The sequence below is a fragment of the Barbatula barbatula genome (genome assembly GCF_947034865.1).
Source record: "Barbatula barbatula genome assembly, chromosome: 11".
NCBI lineage: Eukaryota > Metazoa > Chordata > Actinopteri > Cypriniformes > Nemacheilidae > Barbatula > Barbatula barbatula.
The window spans coordinates 18,303,889-18,325,972 of record NC_136774.1 but is presented as its reverse complement, the minus strand read 5'-3'; the positions used below and the strand labels follow the sequence as shown (position 1 = coordinate 18,325,972).

The 22,084-nt window shown below is 37.8% G+C and overlaps 2 protein-coding genes across 2 annotated transcripts; one reads left to right on the top strand and one right to left on the bottom strand.

The window, feature by feature from the left end:
- The first annotated feature begins 15 nt into the window (after positions 1-15).
- On the top strand, positions 16-7,169 carry LOC306900246 (N-acetyllactosaminide beta-1,3-N-acetylglucosaminyltransferase 3-like). The gene is made up of 2 exons (XM_079467033.1): positions 16-107; positions 3,723-7,169. The coding sequence occupies exon 2, from the start codon at positions 3,731-3,733 to the stop codon at positions 4,874-4,876; it is 1,146 nt and encodes a 381-aa protein (XP_079323159.1). The 5' UTR covers positions 16-107; positions 3,723-3,730; the 3' UTR covers positions 4,877-7,169.
- Positions 6,410-21,848, bottom strand: jak3 (Janus kinase 3 (a protein tyrosine kinase, leukocyte)). The gene is made up of 24 exons (XM_079467032.1): positions 21,501-21,848; positions 20,472-20,678; positions 20,024-20,144; positions 19,311-19,428; positions 19,019-19,164; positions 18,611-18,911; positions 18,244-18,366; positions 17,852-18,009; positions 17,655-17,766; positions 17,286-17,466; positions 16,542-16,666; positions 16,257-16,388; positions 15,898-15,985; positions 15,531-15,655; positions 14,242-14,380; positions 13,943-14,091; positions 13,637-13,787; positions 13,286-13,419; positions 12,438-12,627; positions 12,195-12,319; positions 10,178-10,350; positions 9,860-9,977; positions 8,063-8,176; positions 6,410-7,957 (listed from the first exon to the last, which is right to left on the bottom strand). The coding sequence occupies exons 2-24, from the start codon at positions 20,659-20,661 to the stop codon at positions 7,838-7,840; spliced, it is 3,333 nt and encodes a 1,110-aa protein (XP_079323158.1). The 5' UTR covers positions 20,662-20,678; positions 21,501-21,848; the 3' UTR covers positions 6,410-7,837.
- Between the last annotated feature and the right edge of the window lie 236 nt (positions 21,849-22,084).

The following is a 22,084-nucleotide window of genomic DNA, read 5'->3' as shown; positions in this document are numbered from 1 at the left end:
ATGGGGATGTTGGGCGTGGATGGCTGGTATTAAGTTTAAGCATGACTATAACATATTCTTGTGCTGACTGACACATGATCGCCTTCCTAAAACAGAATTTACCTCAGGTAAGATAAAGCAATTTTCTATCTAGGTCATGTAAAATAGCAAGTAATATGTCATGAGTTTTACTGTTATATTGATTGTCTCTCGGCTTTATTTCACAAATTTACCAAAACGTATCCCTGGCGAACGATAATTTCCGATAAGGTGTTAACGCCACACATTGAAAGTAATTGAAGTTTGGGGTTATAATCTAAATTATATATTATACATCTACGGTGTTGAAAATTGTCGCCGTACTTTACGCCGACTCACTGACGTTTATAATGATGAACCAGATAGTAACTTCATGTTGACACTTCGCCATTTACTCATTGCAATTTCCATGTCTGCTAGATAATGTAAATGTTGGCTTGGGCTGAAGAGTATAAAATAGTTTAAGAGGTTTTTGGTTAGGCGTTAATAACATGATGAAAACAAACATTATGGGACGGTTGCATAAACCGCTTTGACTAGTCGTACAGGTTAGTCAGTTTTACCTTAAAACCCCTGTTCTGTCGAATCGTCCATACCCCAGGGCAAGATGTAACATAAGCGAAGTAGCTTTTGTAGGATTCATTTACAGGGCAATAACTTGTAAATCAAATACCAGTATTAAGTAAATGTGTAGAATGATTTAACAACGAAAACAAAACTTCAAATTCACGTAGCAGTATAAAATAAACAGGTCCATCATTTTATAGCACGAAAGAATGACGTAACATATGCCTGGTAGCTTGAAATATCAGGCAAGTTGTATTTTATTAAGTCTCGTTTGCGGTCATTTATGGTTTTGTTTTTAAACTTATATTATTTATTTGGTTTTTTTTAACATTTTAGTTTTTCCTTTATGCTAATATATGTATATAAATATGTATATGTATTTCCACATTTTTCCACACTTTTTCCAAACATGGCAGTTTTTTTAAAGAAATCGTCAATGATGAAATTGTCTTTTATTCACCTTAACACAAAATGCTAAAAATGTAGGCATTATAAAATCAGCTTTAAACTTACATTAAAGCTTTAAAGACATTAAACTTCTATTTTAACTAATTATATCATGCAGAAATAAACAATGTTAAAAGCAAATGACAGGCAGTAATTGCACAAAATGAATGCTTTGTTTTCTTAACAGGCATAGCTTTCAGCCTTCAGAGAAACCGTTAAAACTACAAACACATCATGTTTTGTGCATACATTGCATATATGCAAAATACAGAAAGAGGTTTGCCTTTGAGGTTTTACATTTACATTTAGTCATTTAGCAGACGCTTTTATCCAAAGCGACTTACACAGAGTTTGGGGAGCAATAAGGGATATGTCATACAAAGAGCAATAGTACAATAGGTGCTTATACAAAGTTACTAGTTTCAATGAAAGCTAGACCACTACCTGCTGAGAGAAGAGGGTTAGTGTACGTTTTTATTTATTAATTTTTAATTTCTTTCATTTGTCAGTCAGGTATTCGCCGAAGAGATGTGTTTTAACTAGTTTTTTGAAGGTTATGAGAGATGTAGTTGACCGGACCGCATTGGGAAGAATGTTCCACCAGGAAGGAGTTGTGAAGGAGAATGAGTGGAAAAGGGATTGAGTGCCCTTAGGAGAAGGAATTACAAGGCGCCACTGGTTTGCTGAACGCAGGGTTCTTGATGGGGTGTAGTAGGGTGTGAAAGTATGCCAGCGCAGATCCAGTGATAGTCCTGTGTGCAAACATCAGTGACTTGAATCTGATCCGGCCTTCAACCGGTAGCCAGTGGAGAAAGATGAAAAGGGGTGTCACATGAGCCCTTTTGGGCTGTTGAAAGATGAGGTGTGCTGCTGCGTTTTGAACCAGCTGAAGTGGTTTGATAGCCTTTGCAGTAAGACCAGCAAGGAGAGCATTGCAGTAGTCCACTTTTTTAGCCCTTTGTAGCCCCGTCCCAACTGTTTTTGAGACCTGTAGAAGGCATTACATTTTAAATGAGCTAATTTAGTGGATAAAAGTGTAAAATTTCTCAGTTTAAACATTTGCCATGTTATCTATGTTTGTGGTGAGCAGGGCGGGACGAGAGCCATGAGGGAAAGGTGCGAGGCCGGTCACATGAGTCTCGCATCTCTCACAGAGGAGCTCCTGAATCATAAGAGAGGAGCGACAACAGGGAAGTTTGAGAGAGGACCAGGCCTTTATAAAAAGAGGCTTGGTGATGTCTTATTATGCTGCAGAAAGCATTGAAAACAAAATGCTTTGTGAAATTTTCATCACAACTTTCAAAATTTTTTATTGACAAGCTAAAGCTGTGTCTAGGACAGTGATATCTGGTTTGACAGCTTTGCTAGCAGGATTTTGAAACTGAAACCAACTCGAGTTTAAAGATGTGGTTAGAGCGTTGGGCTTGTGATCAGAAGGTTGCCGGTTCTAATCTCAGTGCCAGCAGGTCATGACTGAAGGGCCCTTGAGCAAGGCACCTTATCCCTGATTGCTCTGCAGTAATGTGCCACTGTAGAAAACTACTTGTAAGTCGCTTTGGATAAAAGCGTCTGCCAAATGAATAAATGTAAATGTAAATGATTCTATTTATTTATGCGTTTCTGCTGACAACTTTATTTCATATAACTTATAGTAGCTTTACATTTGTTTTTTACCTGTGTTCCCTGGGAATTGAACCGGTGACTCTACTAGGTGAACCACATAAGCAAGAAATTAATAATAAAATAAAATTTTATAGTGTGAATTTTTAGGGAGTAGTTAAAAATATAAAAGTGACTACTGTGTTCTGTTTGATAGCCTTTTAACTTGCAAATTCAATTAAAAAAGAAATCAAAATAAAATTTGTTTTTTAATTTTCTATTATACCCCTGTTTACCTATAGTGTTAAGCTATACCACATTGTTAAGCTATACCACCAGCACTTCATGCAGTCAATGAAAAAACACAATAAATGCAGAGGTAGCATTTGTAGCCAGTGCTCGATTTGTAAAAAGTACAAGTTTACGTTTCAAACATTTTAAATTTGACCTTTTGCAAAAGTTTTAAACAATGTGCATTCATCTTTTAAAATGACACATTTTATGACACATGACACAGATGTCACCAATAAACTGCACAAAAAGGCATTTTACTACATGTAGGTTTGGTTTTATGGTGAGATCACATGAACAGCTTAATTTGATTAGCTGTGCAACTGTAAAACTAAAGGAAATGCTAAACAGTGTTGCTGTAATGGCTCAGACAATGCATCAGAGTATGAGGCCATTCTGACGTTTCTCTCTGGATACTGTAAAAGAAAAAAAGTGATGAGTGATAAAACTATTTACTGTCAGGTCGCTTACAGAGGACACATGAAAATCACATGGGCAAAAAACAACATAGTGAAGTATATGGAACACAGACATTGAATATAACTTTGCACAGCGGTACCAAGCAACAGTGGAAATAAGAGTTTGGCTCACACAAATCAAGTATTTAAAATCATGAAAGACATCTTTAATAATATTCTGACACAATGACCTAGAGTATTTGTCTGGGTCTAATATCAGAGTGTTTTTTTAATGTGCATTTATACTGGCTTTAGAACTCGTTGTTTTGTTTTGTTAAGTAAATAAACATTCTGTTGTTTGATTTAAACATATTATGTTCTGTCCTGTTTCTCATTAAACAGGTGCAGCGATGAGAAAGAGAAGCCTGGAGACAATTGCTATACTTCTGACGGGTGTTATATGCTTGGTAGTAATCTTTAACAAAAACGACCATGAAGAAAATGAAACATTTACCAGGGACGATACATATAAAATATTACACAGTCAACACAATGTGCCTGAGCCGTTAATTCTCCAGCCTTTGTATTCCGACTGTATGCGAAATGAGTCTGCTTCTAAAGTGGATGGATTTTTTAATTTGCCAAATAATATCCAGGACTTCCTGTATTACCGTCACTGCAGGAGTTTTCCCATGCTTCTCGATGTTCCTGACAAATGTGGAGGCCCTCAAAACTCGGCAGATGTCTTCCTTCTACTGGTCATCAAAAGCTCCCCCATAAATTATGATCGCCGAGAAGTTCTGCGCAAAACGTGGGCCGAAGAACGGGTGTACAACGGCGTGCACATCCGTAGAATCTTCATAGTCGGAACATCCGAGACTGGCTTTCAGAAGACAAAGTTAAATAAACTTCTGAAGATCGAGAACATAGAGCACAAAGATATTCTACAGTGGGACTTCAATGATTCGTTCTTTAACCTGACGCTTAAGCAGATCCTGTTCTTGGAGTGGATGGAGCAACGGTGTCCGCACGCCAAATTCCTCTTAAACGGCGATGACGATATCTTTGCCAACACGTTTAACATGATTGAATTTCTGCAAGGTCAAAAGGACAACGATGGAGACAAACATCTCTTTGTAGGGCATCTCATCCAGAACGTAGGACCAATAAGACACCCTGCAAGTAAATATTATGTCCCGGTGCAAGTGCAGGAGTCCGATAGCTATCCTCCATACTGTGGTGGGGGAGGATTTCTTCTGTCCGGCTTTACAGCCAGAACAATTTACAACATGTCTCATTCTATTACTCTGCTGCCCATTGATGACGTTTACATGGGAATGTGTTTGATAAAGGCTGGCCTTAAACCCGTGTCTCACTTTGCCGTAAGGACCGCCGGTCTTAAGATGCCTTCTGAGACTATTGACCAATATGACCCGTGCTATTATAGAGAAGTAATTTTAGTACATCGATTTCAGGCACACCAGATTTTTGTGATGTGGAATGAAATACAAACCCCAAATTTAAGTTGCGGAAAAAAGTCACTGCTGTCTCTTTAGATCAGTCTAGAGACCAAATGTGTCAGCAGTTAACTTTGTGTTTAATGTAAAGTGGGGCCTTTATGCTTCCTTTTTAATATTGTACACTTTAATATTGTACACTTGTCACTGCACAAGCCATGAATCCTTTAAATCTGAATGTGTTTGTTAAGTTTTTTGAAAACATACTTTTTGCACATGGTTTAAAATAACTGTAAATAATTAAATATTTTTGTACGTTAGTCGTGTTAAAAGTAAATTGTAAAGCTGTACATATTTTCTATATTGCATCCAAAATTGTTTGGTTTTAATTCACAAACTACACTATACTATGTTTCTTTCATTTTAAGTTGACAAAATAATAAGTATGGTTATGGTTGTTTATTTCTTATAGTATGGAAAATTCACATATTTTGCCAGTCAAAACATCAGAAAGAACAAATATGTTTTTGTATATTAGTATTGTAGAAAGATTTGTGTTCCCTCCTTCATGCGTAATACAAAACCTGCAACCGGACTATAAAGACTTCCTATAAACTTGTTCGACAACTTTATGAAACCCGTCGGATGAATAGGTTTACAGGAAAACAGGTCAAGCTGCATAGGATTTGTTTCTCTTAAGCAACCTGGGTGTGTATTCTTTGAGAAGTGACAGAAATTTCTCATGAGTACAGACGTAAAATTGTGCTGTATTTCGTTTCTTGTTTTCTTATCCTATGTATTTACTACCTATTGTTCCCATTCAATGTTTTTATTGTAGGTTGAACGAGAATGCCATCTATCCCATAATTGCAGTCTGGGTGTCATCTGCTCATTGTGTGTGCACTTAGATGGGTGAATGTTATATGTTGTAGTGAACATTTAAACAAGTTTAGAGAAATGTTCCGTTTTCAATTTAATCAGCATTGGTTGGGTCTTGGAACATAAACATCACTTCATGTGATGTAACTGTTGCCATAGAGCATCTGTTGCCATAGATGACATTCACAGGTGCAACCACTGGAGTCAGGGTTTGGCTGGCCTCATTAACCCATGTTGATCTTTTTGTGCATGTTTTTCCCAACCAAAACGTCTGTCATGATTAACACACCCTCTTGTCATTTCAAATCTGTATTGCTTTCTTTGTTATTCAGAACACAAAAGAAAGATATTTTGAAACGTGTTGGTAACCGTCCCCATCGACATGCATTCGTTTTTTGTTTATACATTTTTGCAGAAGAACATAACACACAAAAAACCCTGAATTTTATGCAAAGCAAAAATACTTTCATAGACAGTTATGGACAATATTTCAGCCTGCTGTTGTCGGATTTTTTAAATATTCAAAATTGGGGTGTTTGTAAACCGCCCTTTAAGGAAGCCACACCAAATGATGTCAACTTCTTATACGTCTGCATTCGCAGAGAGTACTCAGAGCATGCAGCATGCCAGAAGCCAGGCAAGACTTCATGCATGAAGTCATCATGTTTAAAATAAAACACTGAATAGTGTTTGTGACACAATAGTGTACAGATGTGATCAGGACATCATGAGGAGAAATATTTGAAGCAAGTGAACATGCAATGACAAATTTAATGGCTATTTTTAAGACATCTAAACATTGAGTTTTAAAAGAGAAACAGTTCGGGGAATCCCCCCCGATGTACAATATTATATTAATAAGGAAAAAAGCATTTAAGAGATAAACAGAACCAGTATTTCAAACCATATCTTTCTCGTGCTCCGACAAAAAACACAAAAGTTCTTTCAAGTTCCATTTTACACACTCCCAACGCACAAATATTGTTTTAGTCACGCACGCACACATACCACACACACTTGTGTCTTTTCTTGGAAGACAGTAGGATCTGAATTTCTTGAAATATACCTGTTTGTGTATGTGTATTTTCTAAAGATGATACAATTCGGACTTGAGAATTCAGACATGCATATTGTGTTGTATTTAATTCTTTATATTATTCTTTTTTTTTGCTATTTATTTGCTTTATTAGTTATAGATTATATTTATTTCTATAGTTATTCTATTCTACATTCTGTTGGATGCTGCAATTATATTTTTTTCACAAGTAGATTTGAGTTTGCAGCGATTTCATTCTCAAGGTTCATTATAATGTCACGAGACAGTGTTGTAAAGCAGTAATTTTCCACTGCCTATGTTGGTATAAAAACATTGCTCAATGTGTTTCTAGTCAGTCGAAGTCGGACAAAGTTAGACAGAGATAGAGTGAACTCTAGACAGAGTTCTAGGCAGAGCTAGAATGGGCATTTGAACGCGACAATGATCTTCTCACAAATAAACTTTGCTCATTTTATCACTTCGTCTCTTGTCTGCTGTGCTTCCCCTTTGATAACACGACATGTGGGTAGTGGTTACACAAGTGTTTCCATTGCCTTTGAAGACATTGCTCTAGCTTGTCAACATCGCATTCTCATCTAATAACAGCCATTTTCAGGGTATAAGCCACATGATGCTGGCTATGAATGACCAGAGAACAACAAATACGCTGCGATCTGCATGGGGGTTTAAAAGGTAGATTATTGTTTTGTCCTGACAAAAAAAGTTGATTAAAAATGTAAGGCAACACAGGATTTCTTTTACAGTGGCATCATGTTTCAAATACTATTCATTCCTTCATCTGTCATCAGTAGCTAGAAAACCATGTCCATAAAACCTGTTTTCCAAGACAGACAAATCTGGTCTGTACAATACATTTGATCTTATCACTAAAACCGCTTTCACACAAACCATTGATCCCAAGAAGGAAATTTGTTTTCAAACAGAAACGAGTTTTTTTAGGATTTAATCCAGGAAATAATGTCAACATTATTACTTATTAACATAGTGGACTCATGTGAATGACTAAGCTCTGAAATTTAGCATAGCTTCACCACAATACAATCTTAAAAACACTCAATTATACTTAGATAAAACATAACAGCCAAAGTTACAGTGATCTATCTGTTCAGGGTATAACTCTGACTTTACCCTTTAGATCCCTCTCTCTCATCTAACAGGATATGCTCAATCAAGTCCTGTAGAGAAGAGAAGCTGGGTCTGTCCTCGCCGTTGAATTCCCAACACTGCATCATTATGCTGTGCACCTGAAGAAATAGACCAATGAAGCAAGGTTTAACATCTCATTGAGATTCATAAAGACACATATTTTGATTTAGATTTCTGTATATAATAGTTTTTTTGGTTTTTACCTTTGGTGGACACTGAGATGGTGCTGGTAACCTCCAGTTATCTTTAAGGAGATTAAAAAGATGGATAGCCATGGACGGACTCTGCACGTAACTTCCTATCTTCTGCATACACAACTGCATGAAATAGCGCAGATTTAATACACAAACATTTAAACAAATCACTAAAAGGAATACTCTGTCACTTAAAGAGATGTGAACATTTTTTATCATTAACCCACACCCACACCATCATGTCATTCCAAACCTATATGACTTTATTGCTTTCACAGAACAGGTTTGAAATGGCAAAAAACATTTCAGTAGAATCTTCTATGCATGGGCGTAAATCTCATTTAACAGTAGGGGGGGACAATAAACATAATTTTTGAAGGGGACACAAATAATCCAGTCAAAAAATCGACGAGTTTCAGTCAACTGAATGTTTAGCTCAGTGCTCAAATTGAATCAAGTCTTCTGTGGATCCCCACCATAAGATTTTTTTGGGTGGGGGTTAGTCTCACAATATACAATTTATACAAAATACACAATATATTTTATCATAATATGCATAACTATATCCAATTTATTAAAAAAAGGCTTACATAAAAGAACAGGCTTCCTTTACTGTATTTTGGATCAAATCAATCCAGACTTGCTGAACAGAAATGACTTGGAACAGTGGTGTACATCCAACAGAATAATTCTAGCATTAATAACCTATGTAGTATTTACTATTTTCCCTAAAACAACTGAACGATTTACACGTTGTGATAATAATGTTTGTTCCGAAAGACTTTAAATGCAAGAAACTATTTTTTTAGATATTAAAAATATTAATTGTGACAAGACTGGCTGTTAGTCTGTTTGTTAGTGTTGTGGGGATTTTTCAACGATTAAGTTAAATGACAATGGCATTGGTCTCAAACTCAGTTCCTGGAGGGCCACAGCTCTGCACAGTTTAGCTCCAACCCTAATCAAACACACCTGATTCAGCTAATCAACATCTTCAGGATTACAAGCAACCTCCAAGCAGGTGTGGTTTAGAGCTGGTTGGAGCTAAACTGTGCAGAGCTGTGGCCCTCCAGGAACCGAGTTTGAGACCAATGCCATTGTCATTTAACTGCAGGCATTTAAAGGCGCGATTGTGTGTGACACGGGAACTGAATGGCAAGGAGCGGTGGCTAATTGTGGCCGTTAATGGTAACATTATGACAGGTTGCCTCAAATAAAAGATTCATGGAAAAATACATCGGTAATCAGCATTTTTTGCCGCAACTAATTTATTAATTAATCGGCATCAAGTAGGCTACATTAAAGAGAATCACTTAATTTAACGTGAATAAAATAACCGTAGGAGTTCAAAAACCGCCTGAACTGAGCCGCAACGCGCAGCATGCCTTCCTTGGGTGTAGCGAAGGTGAGATAAGCGGGAATGCGGGCAGTGGGCCAAACCACTGTGAGGCTGGGGAGGGGAAACTCAACTGTTTCTAAACTGAAACGCATTCATTGCGTTTGTATTTTTTCTGTTCACACAATTATTTTAGGTATACATAAATATATATTTTTCACAATAGACATTGAGATTTTAAAAAAAAAGGTTTTTGGGGGGGACAACCCTCGGATGGAGCGTGGAGGGCTTGTCCCCTGCGTTCCCCCGGGATTTACGCCCATGCTTCTATGTAATGAAATTTTTGGAATGACATAAAGAGAGCAAACAATAACATAATCTTTTGTTTTCTTTTGAGTGAAAGCCTGAAGGGGCAGATCAATGTCATGTTGCCAGGCATTCATCTATACACCCTGATTTGATCTACTCACCCTTTTAGGATTTCGACTGATCTCACAGTAAGAGAACAGCTCATGTAGAACAATGCCGAAACTCCACACGTCTGACTTATGAGAGAACTTGAGTTCTGATATAGATTCAGGTGCATACCTGAAACAGGCAATGACATAAACGGTAAAAAGATTACAAGTATGAGTCATAATTGATACAATTATAAAATCTTGAAATGTGGCATACTTTACATAAGATCAAAAGAAAGCTGCATGTCACATTAATGATAATCTACAGCTATAAAAACACCACATTATAAGTTGTTCTGGAAAATATTTAATTGTTTTAGATTTTTTCACCAGAAAATGGGACTTTCTCCTGGCTGTGTGAGACGGTAATATTCTTTATCCACTGGAATTATCTTCGTGAGGCCAAAGTCGGCGATCTTCACCAGAGTGTCGCTGGCTACGAGAATATTACGGGCAGCTAGATCCCGGTGAACATATCGCATGCTTTGCAAATACTCCATCCCCTGGTTGAAAGGAAAAGCATTTACTGCACGTTCCATTGTATCCTAAAGAATAACTCGACAGACCAGTTATATAAGTGACATTCCCTCTCTGTCGGTCTCTCGACGTTGTGTTGAACCGACAGATGGGGTTCGCCCTTGAGAACCTATCATGTTCTGACTAGTTTTGAAAAGGCCAATGAAATTGGTGAATTAAATCTGCTGCAGGTGTTCGGGTGTCCGACCACTGTGGCAGCATTCGTGTATACGTCCAACACTACAGTGTTGCACTGCGGGCAGATGGAGATTCAGACGTTGCGGTCACAGTAGCTGTCAAGATCCAGCCACCACCTCGTCTGCTTCCCGTTCTGTTACCCTAGCAGCTACGGCCCAGCCGTCAGCGACGGGCGAGCATAGAGGGTGATGTGGGGATTATCCTGAGCTTTAACATTAACCTGCTCGCAGACCGCACCCCCGGCACTCGCGGCTGGGCATTTGGCACATTGTGTCCGGCACGACTTCAGGCCTTCCCAGGCTCAAGTGCCAAGTTTTCCGAGGCACATGGGGTTCCGAGGCACCCTTCTGATCCCAGCGGCCCTCGACAGTATAGAAGCAGACTGGCCTGCCGTGACCCTGCCGCCCATGGCTGGGTATCAAGCTGAGTTATCACATATAGCTCTAACCGGACCTAGTGCTCCACATGTAGTAACCCCCCAACAGGGTGGTTCCGTCTGAGATATCGTCATGAGATGGTTCTCCTCGTGGCAACCCATGACCTCCCCCAGGTGGACATCCACCTTGCGGCATTTCCGCACAAACCTCCCCTCCCCTATCGGTGAGACCATGTTGGTGTCTCCACTGTACTCCCCCCGATGGTGGGAAGGGTCTCCGTAGCGCACATGCCTAATTGAGGGAAACCCAGTGGCCTTCGTCTAGAGACTGACAGAAAGGGAACGTCTCGGTTACATATGTAACCTCTGTTCCCTGATGGAGGGAACGAGACGTTGTGTCCTTCATGCCACAACACTTGCCGTCTGCTGCAGCAGTCGTGAGATGCTCTCAGGCTCCTCAGCACAAAAGGTGAATGGATGAGCACACAGTGTTGCCAACTATTTTTCAGGGGAAGTTGCTAAAGGCAGATCGCTTTGTTGCTAAAAGTTGCTAAATGAAGTTGTGACGTCGTTGCGCTATAACATCATTACGTAATCACAACACAAAACTACGCCATTATATGTAATACATAGATATTATTGTTTATATTATATATATACATACATACACACACACACACACACACACAAACACACAGCATTTGTAAAAGTAATACAAACAACACTTATTCATGATAAGATTTTTTTCATTTTAAATACAACATTGACATTGAACAGTTAAACACTCTTGAACAATTACAGTTTATGTAGGCTATTTTCTAATTTACCATTGAAACTACACGTTAACTGAACAATTAAAGCACTGTGGTAGTTGATATACCCTAAAACAACTTTTTTAATTTAATAAAAAGTTGCTAGGGTAGTCTGAAAAGTTGCTAAATCTAGCAACAAAATTGCTAAATTGGCAACAGAGCACACCGTCTCCGTTTTATACCCGGATATCTGGGGGCGGAGTCCGGCATGCAAATTTAATTCGCCAATTTCATTGGCCTTTTCAAAACTAGTCAGAAGATGATAGGTTCTCAAGGGCGAACCCTATATGTCGGTTCGACACAACGTGTCGTTCCCTCCATCAGGGAACAGAGGTTACACACGTAACCGAGACAAATTCACAGAAAGTTCCAATTAAACCTTAACGCATAGGTTTGTTTGTTAAGGATGATGTATGTTTTTGTATTTGTTTGTGCATGTTAGTACCTTACAAATCTGTGAGGCAAAAAGTAACAGTCGCCTCACACACACGTTCTGTCTGTATTTCCCCATGTAACTAATGAGACTGCCATAGGGCAGATATTCCATCACCAGTCTTGTGCTAAGTCTACCTGTAAGGGTTAAAAATAAAACACATTTGGAATGGTCAGACAGATAAAATGGTAATCCCTAAAGATGATAAAAAGAAATACAAAGGGAGAGGCTGTGGGTGATACAGAAACTTCTGACCTGCACTGTAGCAGATGCCTTTGTATTTGACAATGTATTCACAGTGCATGGAGCTAACAGTCTGGATCTCTCTCTGAAAGTCTGTCATGTTGGACTGTTTGTTGGACTGCAGTTCCTTAACAGCCACCAGATCGCCAGTGTTATCACCCCATGGATCGTACCGACAAAGGTCCACGCTCCCAAAATTACCCTAAACAAACAGTAAAACAAACATAAACTATAGTGTATCTGTGCATACAGTATCAACTTTTATTTTGAAATCCATTTATTTCTCGGTTATGTCATAATTTGCCTAGTTAGGAAAAGAGACCTTTAATATATGAAAAAACGTAAGATTATGCATGCAGTGCTTGGAGTTTTGGCTATTTATCCAATATCCAAAATAATTCACAATATGGGGGCTTTAAGGATATAAGTCAAATTCATCTTTAACTTGGTTTGATTTGTGTTTTGAATCCCTTAAAAATCCCCTCTGGCGTTCAAAGCAAATCTTTTAAAGCAAACGTGATATTGATGATCATGATTTGTTAATATCACGGTCATTGTCAATACCCATATATTGTGACGACACTAGTTAGAGATAGCACAGGTGCGTCTCTACGATCTAGAAAACATCTGCTGTGTAAACCATCTGATAAACGTCTTAGAAAAAGCAGTTTTACATACATTCTAAATCATAAGCATCTTACAGACATCTTCTAAATGTCTTCACAACATCCGACAGCAAACACTCAAAAAATCAAACAGACGTCTCAGAGATGTATGTGTGCTATCAGAGAAGGTCTCATTGTAAATGTAAAACAGTGCCTTCTGTGGGTGGTAAGATTCTCTGTGCTCTTGCACTGTACCTTCCCCAAAACCGAGATGAAGCACAGGTGCCTCTCTTCAAAAACATCCTGTTGTTGCTTTCTGAACATGTTGGGTTTTCTCCAGAGCCCACCGTTCTTGGGCAGTGTGCCAGTAGCATCGAGGATCTCATAATCTGTCAAATCAGATGTGCCGTTAATGATCATGTTTTTATAGGTTTAAGGGCACACATGTATGTCTGTTTACAGTATAAGCATTCTTCCAAATATTTTTCCCGGAGTTCATCAGAACAAAGAAATGTATACAGATTTGAAACAACTCGGACAGAGTAGATGATGACAGAATTTTCTTTTTTGGGGTGAAGTATCCCTTTAAAAAGCATTTTGTGTGACCTGAAGTGATGAGGCTGTTCAGCTGACGAATGATGCTCCTGCAGGACGGTCTGAGCTCCGGCTGGTACTGCATACACTGAGAGATCAGATCGGCCAGCTCGGCCCACTCCAGGGCAGGGAGATGTGAGAAATGTGCATAAAACTGCTGCTTCTGAAGACATTGCATAATGAAAGGTGTTCGGTATCACATCAATGTATCTTTACATTGAACAACAAACATATATTTCTCATAAGAAACATACTAAGAAACACTTGTTTTTAAATGATGGTCATATTGTGTATTCTGTATTCGTGTGGTATCTGTACTTGTGTGAGGTCAAGGCCCTGTAGAGGAGCTTCTCCACCATGGAAAATCTCCCATAGCGTCGTTCCAAAACTCCACTTGTCACACTCCAGTTCTACCTCAAGTGTTTCTAGAACCTCTGGCGCCACCCATGGGATTCTGTCTAATGCGACTGCATCACAGAAATGTGCATATTATTCCATGACCTATATTTTACAATTACACATTTGGCAGACGCTTTTCAGACTGCAATCCCAGTGATTGTCTCTATAGCATTATATAGTACAGTAGTTTCTTTGCTTTAAAAATAACTGTATATTACCGTCTTTACCCAGCATAGCCATGCTGATGCCTGGGTCACTTAATTTAATGAAGGGAGAGTTATCAGAGGATGGGTCCCCCTCTCTGGCCAAAAGCAAATTCCTCGCACAAATGTTGCCATGTGCAATATTCTTGTCCTCCTGCACATGAAAGACACACAAAGCAACAACTTAAACTAAACTTAAATACTAAAAAACTTTTTTTAATGGGTTGGGTAAATTAACCATATTAAAGAAACAGACAATTATGAAATATATATGATTCTAATGTCTATGTATATATTAAACATGTGGATAGTTAGGGTCACTAACTCATTTTATTTTAGATGGATTCATCGGACACATGTGCCTGGCACAAAGTTAAGTTCCGGTCTGTGTTTGGTTATAACAATTTATGTTGGAAAAAAACAACATGACAGGGGAAACACAGGCTGCAAAAATGAGTATGAGTCGTGAATAGTATGTCCGAAACCTTACTATGCAAAATACAGTAGGCGAGAAATACCCGGATGGCTACTCCCGCCGAGATTCGTGAATGTGGATCGGATTGACACTTTTCAATCCCATGATGCCACAGGAGCTGAGCAACGGTCAAATTTCAAAACTAATATTGCTATTAATATATATCAAAAAAATATTGCATTAAAACTATAAGACAGATGTCCGTTTTTAATATACAGCAAGTGCAAACGAATGAAGGTTTTGTGACTAAATTATGTTTTATCAACGCTCACGTGTAAGGTTGTTGTTAATACTTCTTAGGTCACAGAGCACACGGGTCACATGACCATAAAACATGGCGGATGCAGTATTTCCGAAATGTATTCAAACTACTCCCAATCATACTATACAGAACATACTGTTTTATCGGCCGATAGGTAGGTACTTATTCAAATTCAATACGTACTTTCACAGTATGCGATTTCGGACTCAGCCACAGACTGGGTTTGTGACAAAATATTAGTAAACTCATGTATGGAAAAAAACACAAATTCCAAACTATTGGAATTGTTTAGTCTAAAAAAATAAAAAACCTATGTTATATTTTTGCATCTTTAGTGTATTGTAATTACCCATTGCCTAGAATTTGCAAAATGCACTCTTGGCATTCTATCAACCCGCTTTTTGAGGCATCACTCTGTGATGGCTTGTAAACAAGTATTAAAGGAACTCATTGTTTCTTTCCTGTTAATGTTTTGTATAATCCAAATTATATATATACACACTCACCCACATGTATGTACATACACAGTATATGATGATTTATATGTAAGTATGAATAAAATCTCACCAGAAAGTTGAGAGCACATGCCAGTTGTTTGGCTACGTCTAGTTTCCAGCTGACCGAAACGGATGCGTTTCTCCTCAGGTACAGGTCCAGTGCTCCCCGCTTCACAAACTCCTGCACCATGATGTCTGCAGGAGGTCAGAGGAGGATACCGTTTACTTATCTGTACTCTATGATGATATTGTATTCACAGATACTTTGACAGGCAACCAGCCTTGACAGGCAACCAAGAACCCTTTTTGCTAAAGTCATCACACATTTTTTTAAACTCCTGCTGGGTATGTCCTCTTTTTATAAGAGGATCTTTACTTTAAGACCATTAAATGCATCAAGAGAAACATAAGCATTTGTTGATGAGTAAAACACTTACTTTTGGATTTGTGCACACTGATGCCATAAACCAGAAGAAGGTGCTTGTGGGAAATTTGACTCATCAAACTAGCTGCCTCAAAAAAAGACTTTAAAGGAGGGGCAAAAAGAAAACCTTTAGGCAAAACTTTCAAAACCCGTAATAATAAAAGTTATTTGCATTTAGTAACCAGTGATTATTAATCTAAAATTTCTCTTCGCACATGAGTGCCATATTTCACTATAGTACTCTGAACATCATTATTATGGTTAATGGGAAATAACATACATATTCTGTATGCCACAGTATATTCTTGAACAAAGTTTTAATAAAACATTGTGTCTTTAGAATTTATTACAGTTGTAAAATTGAACGCACACCTCCCAGCAGTTTTTATGACTGGCATCCAGGACCTTCAGAAGGACCTCCGTTGAATGTGTCACCCCATCCCTCTGGTCTGTCTTTGTGCCTCTAAAGATGTGAGTAAAGGAACCTTGACCCAAGCTTTCCTTCTGATGACAGATAAATAAAATACTTGAGTCTTTTTGAGCCTAACGTGCACACCCTAAAGAAACTTGAGGCTACACATCTGAAAATCTTAAACAACAACATATTAAATCTAAATAAAGCTGTTTTTGATCATTGCATCCTCTGTGAAGTCATACCCAAATGAGATCCTCATGTTTGATCATGTGAAATTGCATGTGGCTGGGTTTGTGTTTCTGTAACATGGGCGAATTTGGCATTTGTGCCATGCTGCTGTTACGAAGAATGATCATGTTGGTGAGTTCTGCAATGAAGTTGAAACACAATGAGGAAAATAAATTCAACAGAAGAAAATACAAACATTCCTTTAGGCCATTAATTTACAAATTTTCCAAGCACCAGAAAGCTCTGAAATTATTTGGTTATGATTAGGAGTTGATAGATCCAACTATGGATATGGCTTGCAAATCTTATCCAAAATTAAAGTCCAATTTCATTATTAACCGTGCAAGATTACGTTATCAAAACATTGTCCCATGACGTTATTATGAACCTTGAGATGTAGACCATTGGAGACTCATATCACCATAAAAGCGGTACAGCACCCAACACAAAACAATGAACAATATTACAAATAAGGACAAACTGTAACAAATAACAAGAATAAAAGTGAATAATAAAATGATAAAATTAATTAATGAATATATATAATAAATGAATATATGATAAATGAAATGTAATAAATGCATAAACTTAGTAAGGGTAATTAAATATATAATGGAAATAATAATAAATATATAATATATAATAATAATGTAATAAAATAAAAATGAAATAAAACAAGAAACAAATGTAAATGTTTCTTCCCAGATCTATCAGAGTTTTATTTCAATGATTTAAAAAAATGAACAGAAATGTTTCACCTTTTGGTCTGGGTGTGCAGCACTTTCCCAGGGTCACAGGGATGTCTGACATGAGAAGTGTGTTGTGCTGATAGAACTCTGTGAGTTGTCTCAGACTACAGAATGAGTTGTGAATCCCAGCCAGGCTAAACTTCTCATTTTTCTCTATCAGACAGTCTTTGTAATCCATACCCAAATGAGTCTATTAAAAGATCCAGAAGACAAGGGAACATCATTAACAACATTAACACTGCAACCTGTAAAAACAAAATTGTGTTCTTTGGTCATTTAAATTAAACCAACAAAATATAAAACAAATATAAAAAATAACACATAAAAAACTACACTGAGTTGTTTTGCAAACTGTATAGATCTGTCAGGTCGCTATACCTGTGTACAAACTGTGAGGAAATACTTGTCGAATTCTTTTGGACTGTGACGTAACAGGAACATCCCATTTTCGGCTCCGGCCTTTTTAAGCTTGTGCACCGCAAACTCTGACCTTCAGAAAACAAGCATCCCGAAATTACTATTCGATTTTTCTTTTTCTTATTTTACCACATATGTTCGTTATAGCCGTGCTCTACGTGATAGGGCCATGGCAGTAATTCTGGATGTCTTCCAGCAGGCTGGGCGGTGCCACCTCTGTGCAGAAATAGTGAGTTGAGTCTGTAGTCAGTCTGAAATATCCATCAACCAGAGACAGGAAGGAAAGAGCTTCAGTGAGGGTGTGAAACTCAGCCTCCTATTGGTGGAAATCAAAACCGCGGTGGATAATGTAGATGAAAGGGATATTGGATTGGATTCAATTTATTTTCATTACACACATACAAGTACAGTGCAATGAAATGTTGTCATGGAAATAGAAAAGAAACAAATAGAAAAGATCAAAATTAAGCTTTTAACACATCAGGTGCTGAATGAAACATAAAAAAATGTGATTGGAGAATAAAACAAATATTTAATGCAGTGTCCATACCAAGCAACGGTCCTCTTGGCATGTGAGGGTGACTACCCTTCCCTCCAGGGGCATCTGCTCTTGACAGACACGCTTTATACTAATATCTGTGATCTGAGGAAAGTCACAGAACGTCTGCCAGTCCTGTGAATGGTAAAAGATAGATGGAAATATGTTTGCAGCCAAATGCTTCTGGGGGACTATTCTCTACCAAAGTAGAAAAAGAAAATTACTATGGTAGTCATTGGTGCCAAAGAGGTATTTGGAACAACTTGAGATCGGGTCAACGATGACAGAATTTTCATTAAAACTTTCACTTTTTACTTTTAGTCTTAATAAATAAAAAAATTCTGAGAGTATTCAAATAGATGCCGATCCAGATTCTCACCTGGTGTTGTGTGGTCTGTATCTGAATCCCTCCCTCCCCGGAGACTCGGATGGATTTAACCCTTTCCTGCTCGCTCTGCTCTAACAATCCGGAGTGATGCATACTGAAGCATTCTGAACCGTAATCAGGCTCCACCGCGCTTAACTCCATGATGTACTTGAGCTTCAGGTTATTCAAGCCAGCCGAGCAGCTGCCCAGCTTCTTCAGGAAACGCTTAAGCGTTTTACGGATCTGATACCGAGCCAGGCGACTCAAGCGCTGTATGTCTCGCCTGTGGGTCTCTGGGAGGCAGGACTTGTAGCTGGAATGTAATGAGGATATCGGATTGAAGTTTGTAAAGCTAAATTGCATAACTCTCAATATATCTTATCTTTTCATTTAGACTATGTCGGCCCTGGTAAGCTTTACCTTGTTGTCTTGCAGATGTCTCCAAGACTCTGGTTTCTTTCTTTGGCCATACGCCAAAGATCCAACACTGCCATGCCTAAACATTCCTGCTGTAAGCTTAGAGCAGGAGAAACACCTCCACGACCAGACACAAAATCACTGCGTGACTGAAGCAGGATGACAACAAAGTCAGATGTGAAAGACATAGTGAACAGGAGCATTGGTATCACCATCGCTTTTTGAAATAATTGAGAGAATAAAACATTTAAAAGCACGACAAATTTTACAATCTAGGACAGACTCATATTTATACCTGAGCAAAAAGATAGTCGATGACACAGTAGTCTAGCACTGCGCAGATTCGTCCTTTGTTCAAGCAAAACCGATACGATGCCTTGGACCCCTGACCGAACCAGCTCGAGAAGAAAAACCTTAAATCATCCAAAGAGATACGTTTGGGCTTAAAGAAAATCTAGTATATTTAAACTATAAACACGTTTGGCTTTGTAAGTCCTTGAAAATAAACTCTTAAATCACTCAATTTAAAAGTTTATTAAAAACGTTTAGAACTTTTACCACAAAGTCACTTCCATCATCTCAAAATATACAGGATGTGTTCTAATGTTTTACTGCAGCTCAGTGGATAAAGCAGGGGATGGTAAAAGTGCTCCCCAAATAAGTAAATAAACCTTATTGTGTTGGATAAGACCCTGCGGTCAAATAATTACATATAAAACATTTCTAGCCAAGGTCAATTTCATAACATTTCACGAATCATACACACAGACTGAATGAAAAATATTTTCCCACACTTAATGCATAATTAGCCAAAATATATAAAGAAAACATGGCAAAGATTTCCTAAACCAAATAAAAGCTTTCACTTTTTCCCTTCGGACAACGGGAAGATATTTTTTGTTAAAAAAACTGGGTAGAAAATTTCAATTACCCGTTTTATTCTTAATTTAAGAGACAGTGTGTATTTATTGTGTTTTATATAAAGAATTAGTTATTCAATGATTTTACCTCACTCTGTAGTAAACAGTGATGGTCTCTTCACTCACATTAAATACATGAGTTGGTGGATACCAGTATGAAAGGTTTTCTGACGCCAGAGAGAAAAGGTTGTGGAACACAGGAAAAATGCCTAAAAAAGAGAAATATTCCATTTAAGTTTTAAAAACATGATGGGCACAGTATCCTTTCATTTTATGTTTACTACTGCATTAGAAACACAATTCTACATAGCTCTATTTAGCACTATAAACAGAAAAATCCAACTACAAACTTAATTAATCTTCGTCAAAATCGTATTGAGAAAATTACCAAATCATTTTTATAAAACCATGTATTCTGTTTTCTATATAAAACAAATAAAAAAGAATAATGCAAAACTGAAATCCATAGAAACAAAAGTGAATTATTGTTTTATAACAATAACTGAGACAGTATCTCTGTTTCGTGGGTTTCTCACCACTGGCTTTGGCAGCAAACACACACACACTCTCAGCAGTGATGTGTCCAGTGGGAAGGCTGAGGGTGATCTCAGATTTGACTGTAGGGGAGTGGTACAGGTGCACCTGCATGGAGTCACAGCTGGACTTTTGACTCCCCGCCCTATCGTTCTTCATCAGGGGCACCTTTTCTTCCTCAGCCAGGGTCATCTCATTAGAGCAATCTCCTGAGTGGACAAGAACTAGAATATCTCAGCTCATTCTGTCTATCACAGAGATGTGGGGCTGTCGATGATGGCTCTTCTTTGTTTGACAAAGAAATTATGTAAATCATTTAGTTTCCAAGCAGTAACAAAAAATATCATAGTTATTCGGTAAGGCATGCTCTCATAATTATAGCAACATATTTGTTTACGTTACAATTATTAATGTATAAGTCTTAATAACAAGTCTTAATGTATAATCTATGATATGAGCTACATATCAGAATTCAAAATTCAAAGAAATGTTTACTGCGTCTTGTAAAAGTGTTATTGTTTAAAAGCAGTAATAAAACGTAAAATGAATGAAATTCAACAACATGATAGTAATTAACATATTCTAGCAACAGATGAGTTAACTGCATCGGTTCTTGGAACTCCGATGGTCATACCCTTGACCAAAGTGAGAGCTTATTCATGAATCACATGTTGATCTGTACTTTCCGTAAAACAAACAAAATCATGGGTTATTCCCAGAGTACTACAGCCTTCACTAATATTAAAACCATAAATGTTTAGTGTTTTAAATACATCAAGGCCGTGATGCGAGATAATAACTTCTAAATACTATATGTAAGTATTTAATAACTTCTACATTGTAATAAATATCCCCACATCGCAAACTAAACAACCCATAAAACAAACATAAAACGTACATCAACATCAGCATCGAAACATGCTGTACGTCAACATTCACCAAACACTTTATGTATTCCATTTCATTCCATTCACATACAATTTGATTTAGATTTAATTTTATTTTAAGAAATAGAATAAAGACATGTTTACCTTTTGTTATTTCAGAAGAAACCTTGATGATTTGGTCATGTTGAAGAGCTTTTAAATATCTGGTTATGCTGTTGTTGCTGTTGAGCTACAGTGGGAGGGTGACATTGGTTTCCGGCAAGAGAGAAACCACAAAAGCACCTTATATTCAGACTGTTTTAGCAAGAACGACACTATTGCATTTCTCTACAAATTGGTGCCCCTCTACATTTCAGTTTTCCGTCCAATGAAAAGACTGGAAGTCCACCCCTGTAAACTATAAAGATTAAACATAATTCAAGAGTGTGTTTATTTGTGTTAGAGATAGAGTGGAGCTGCTGGGGTTCGTATGTTTTTTGACATGGGAAGATTGAAACTGTGGTTTCCTCTTTCTCTGCTAGCGAGTGGTGGCTTTGTTATTTCCGCTGCTGAGAAAAACTATGTAGGTTGTCTTCCGTTGGGCCCGATAGAAACCAGAGCCACACAAAACACTCATTTTAACACTTGTGATGTTAAGTGTGATGTGCGCCTGTTAGCCATTTATTTTTCAGATTTTATGACAGCTGCTGGTATTAATACCTAATGGAAGCATTAACATAAATTATATA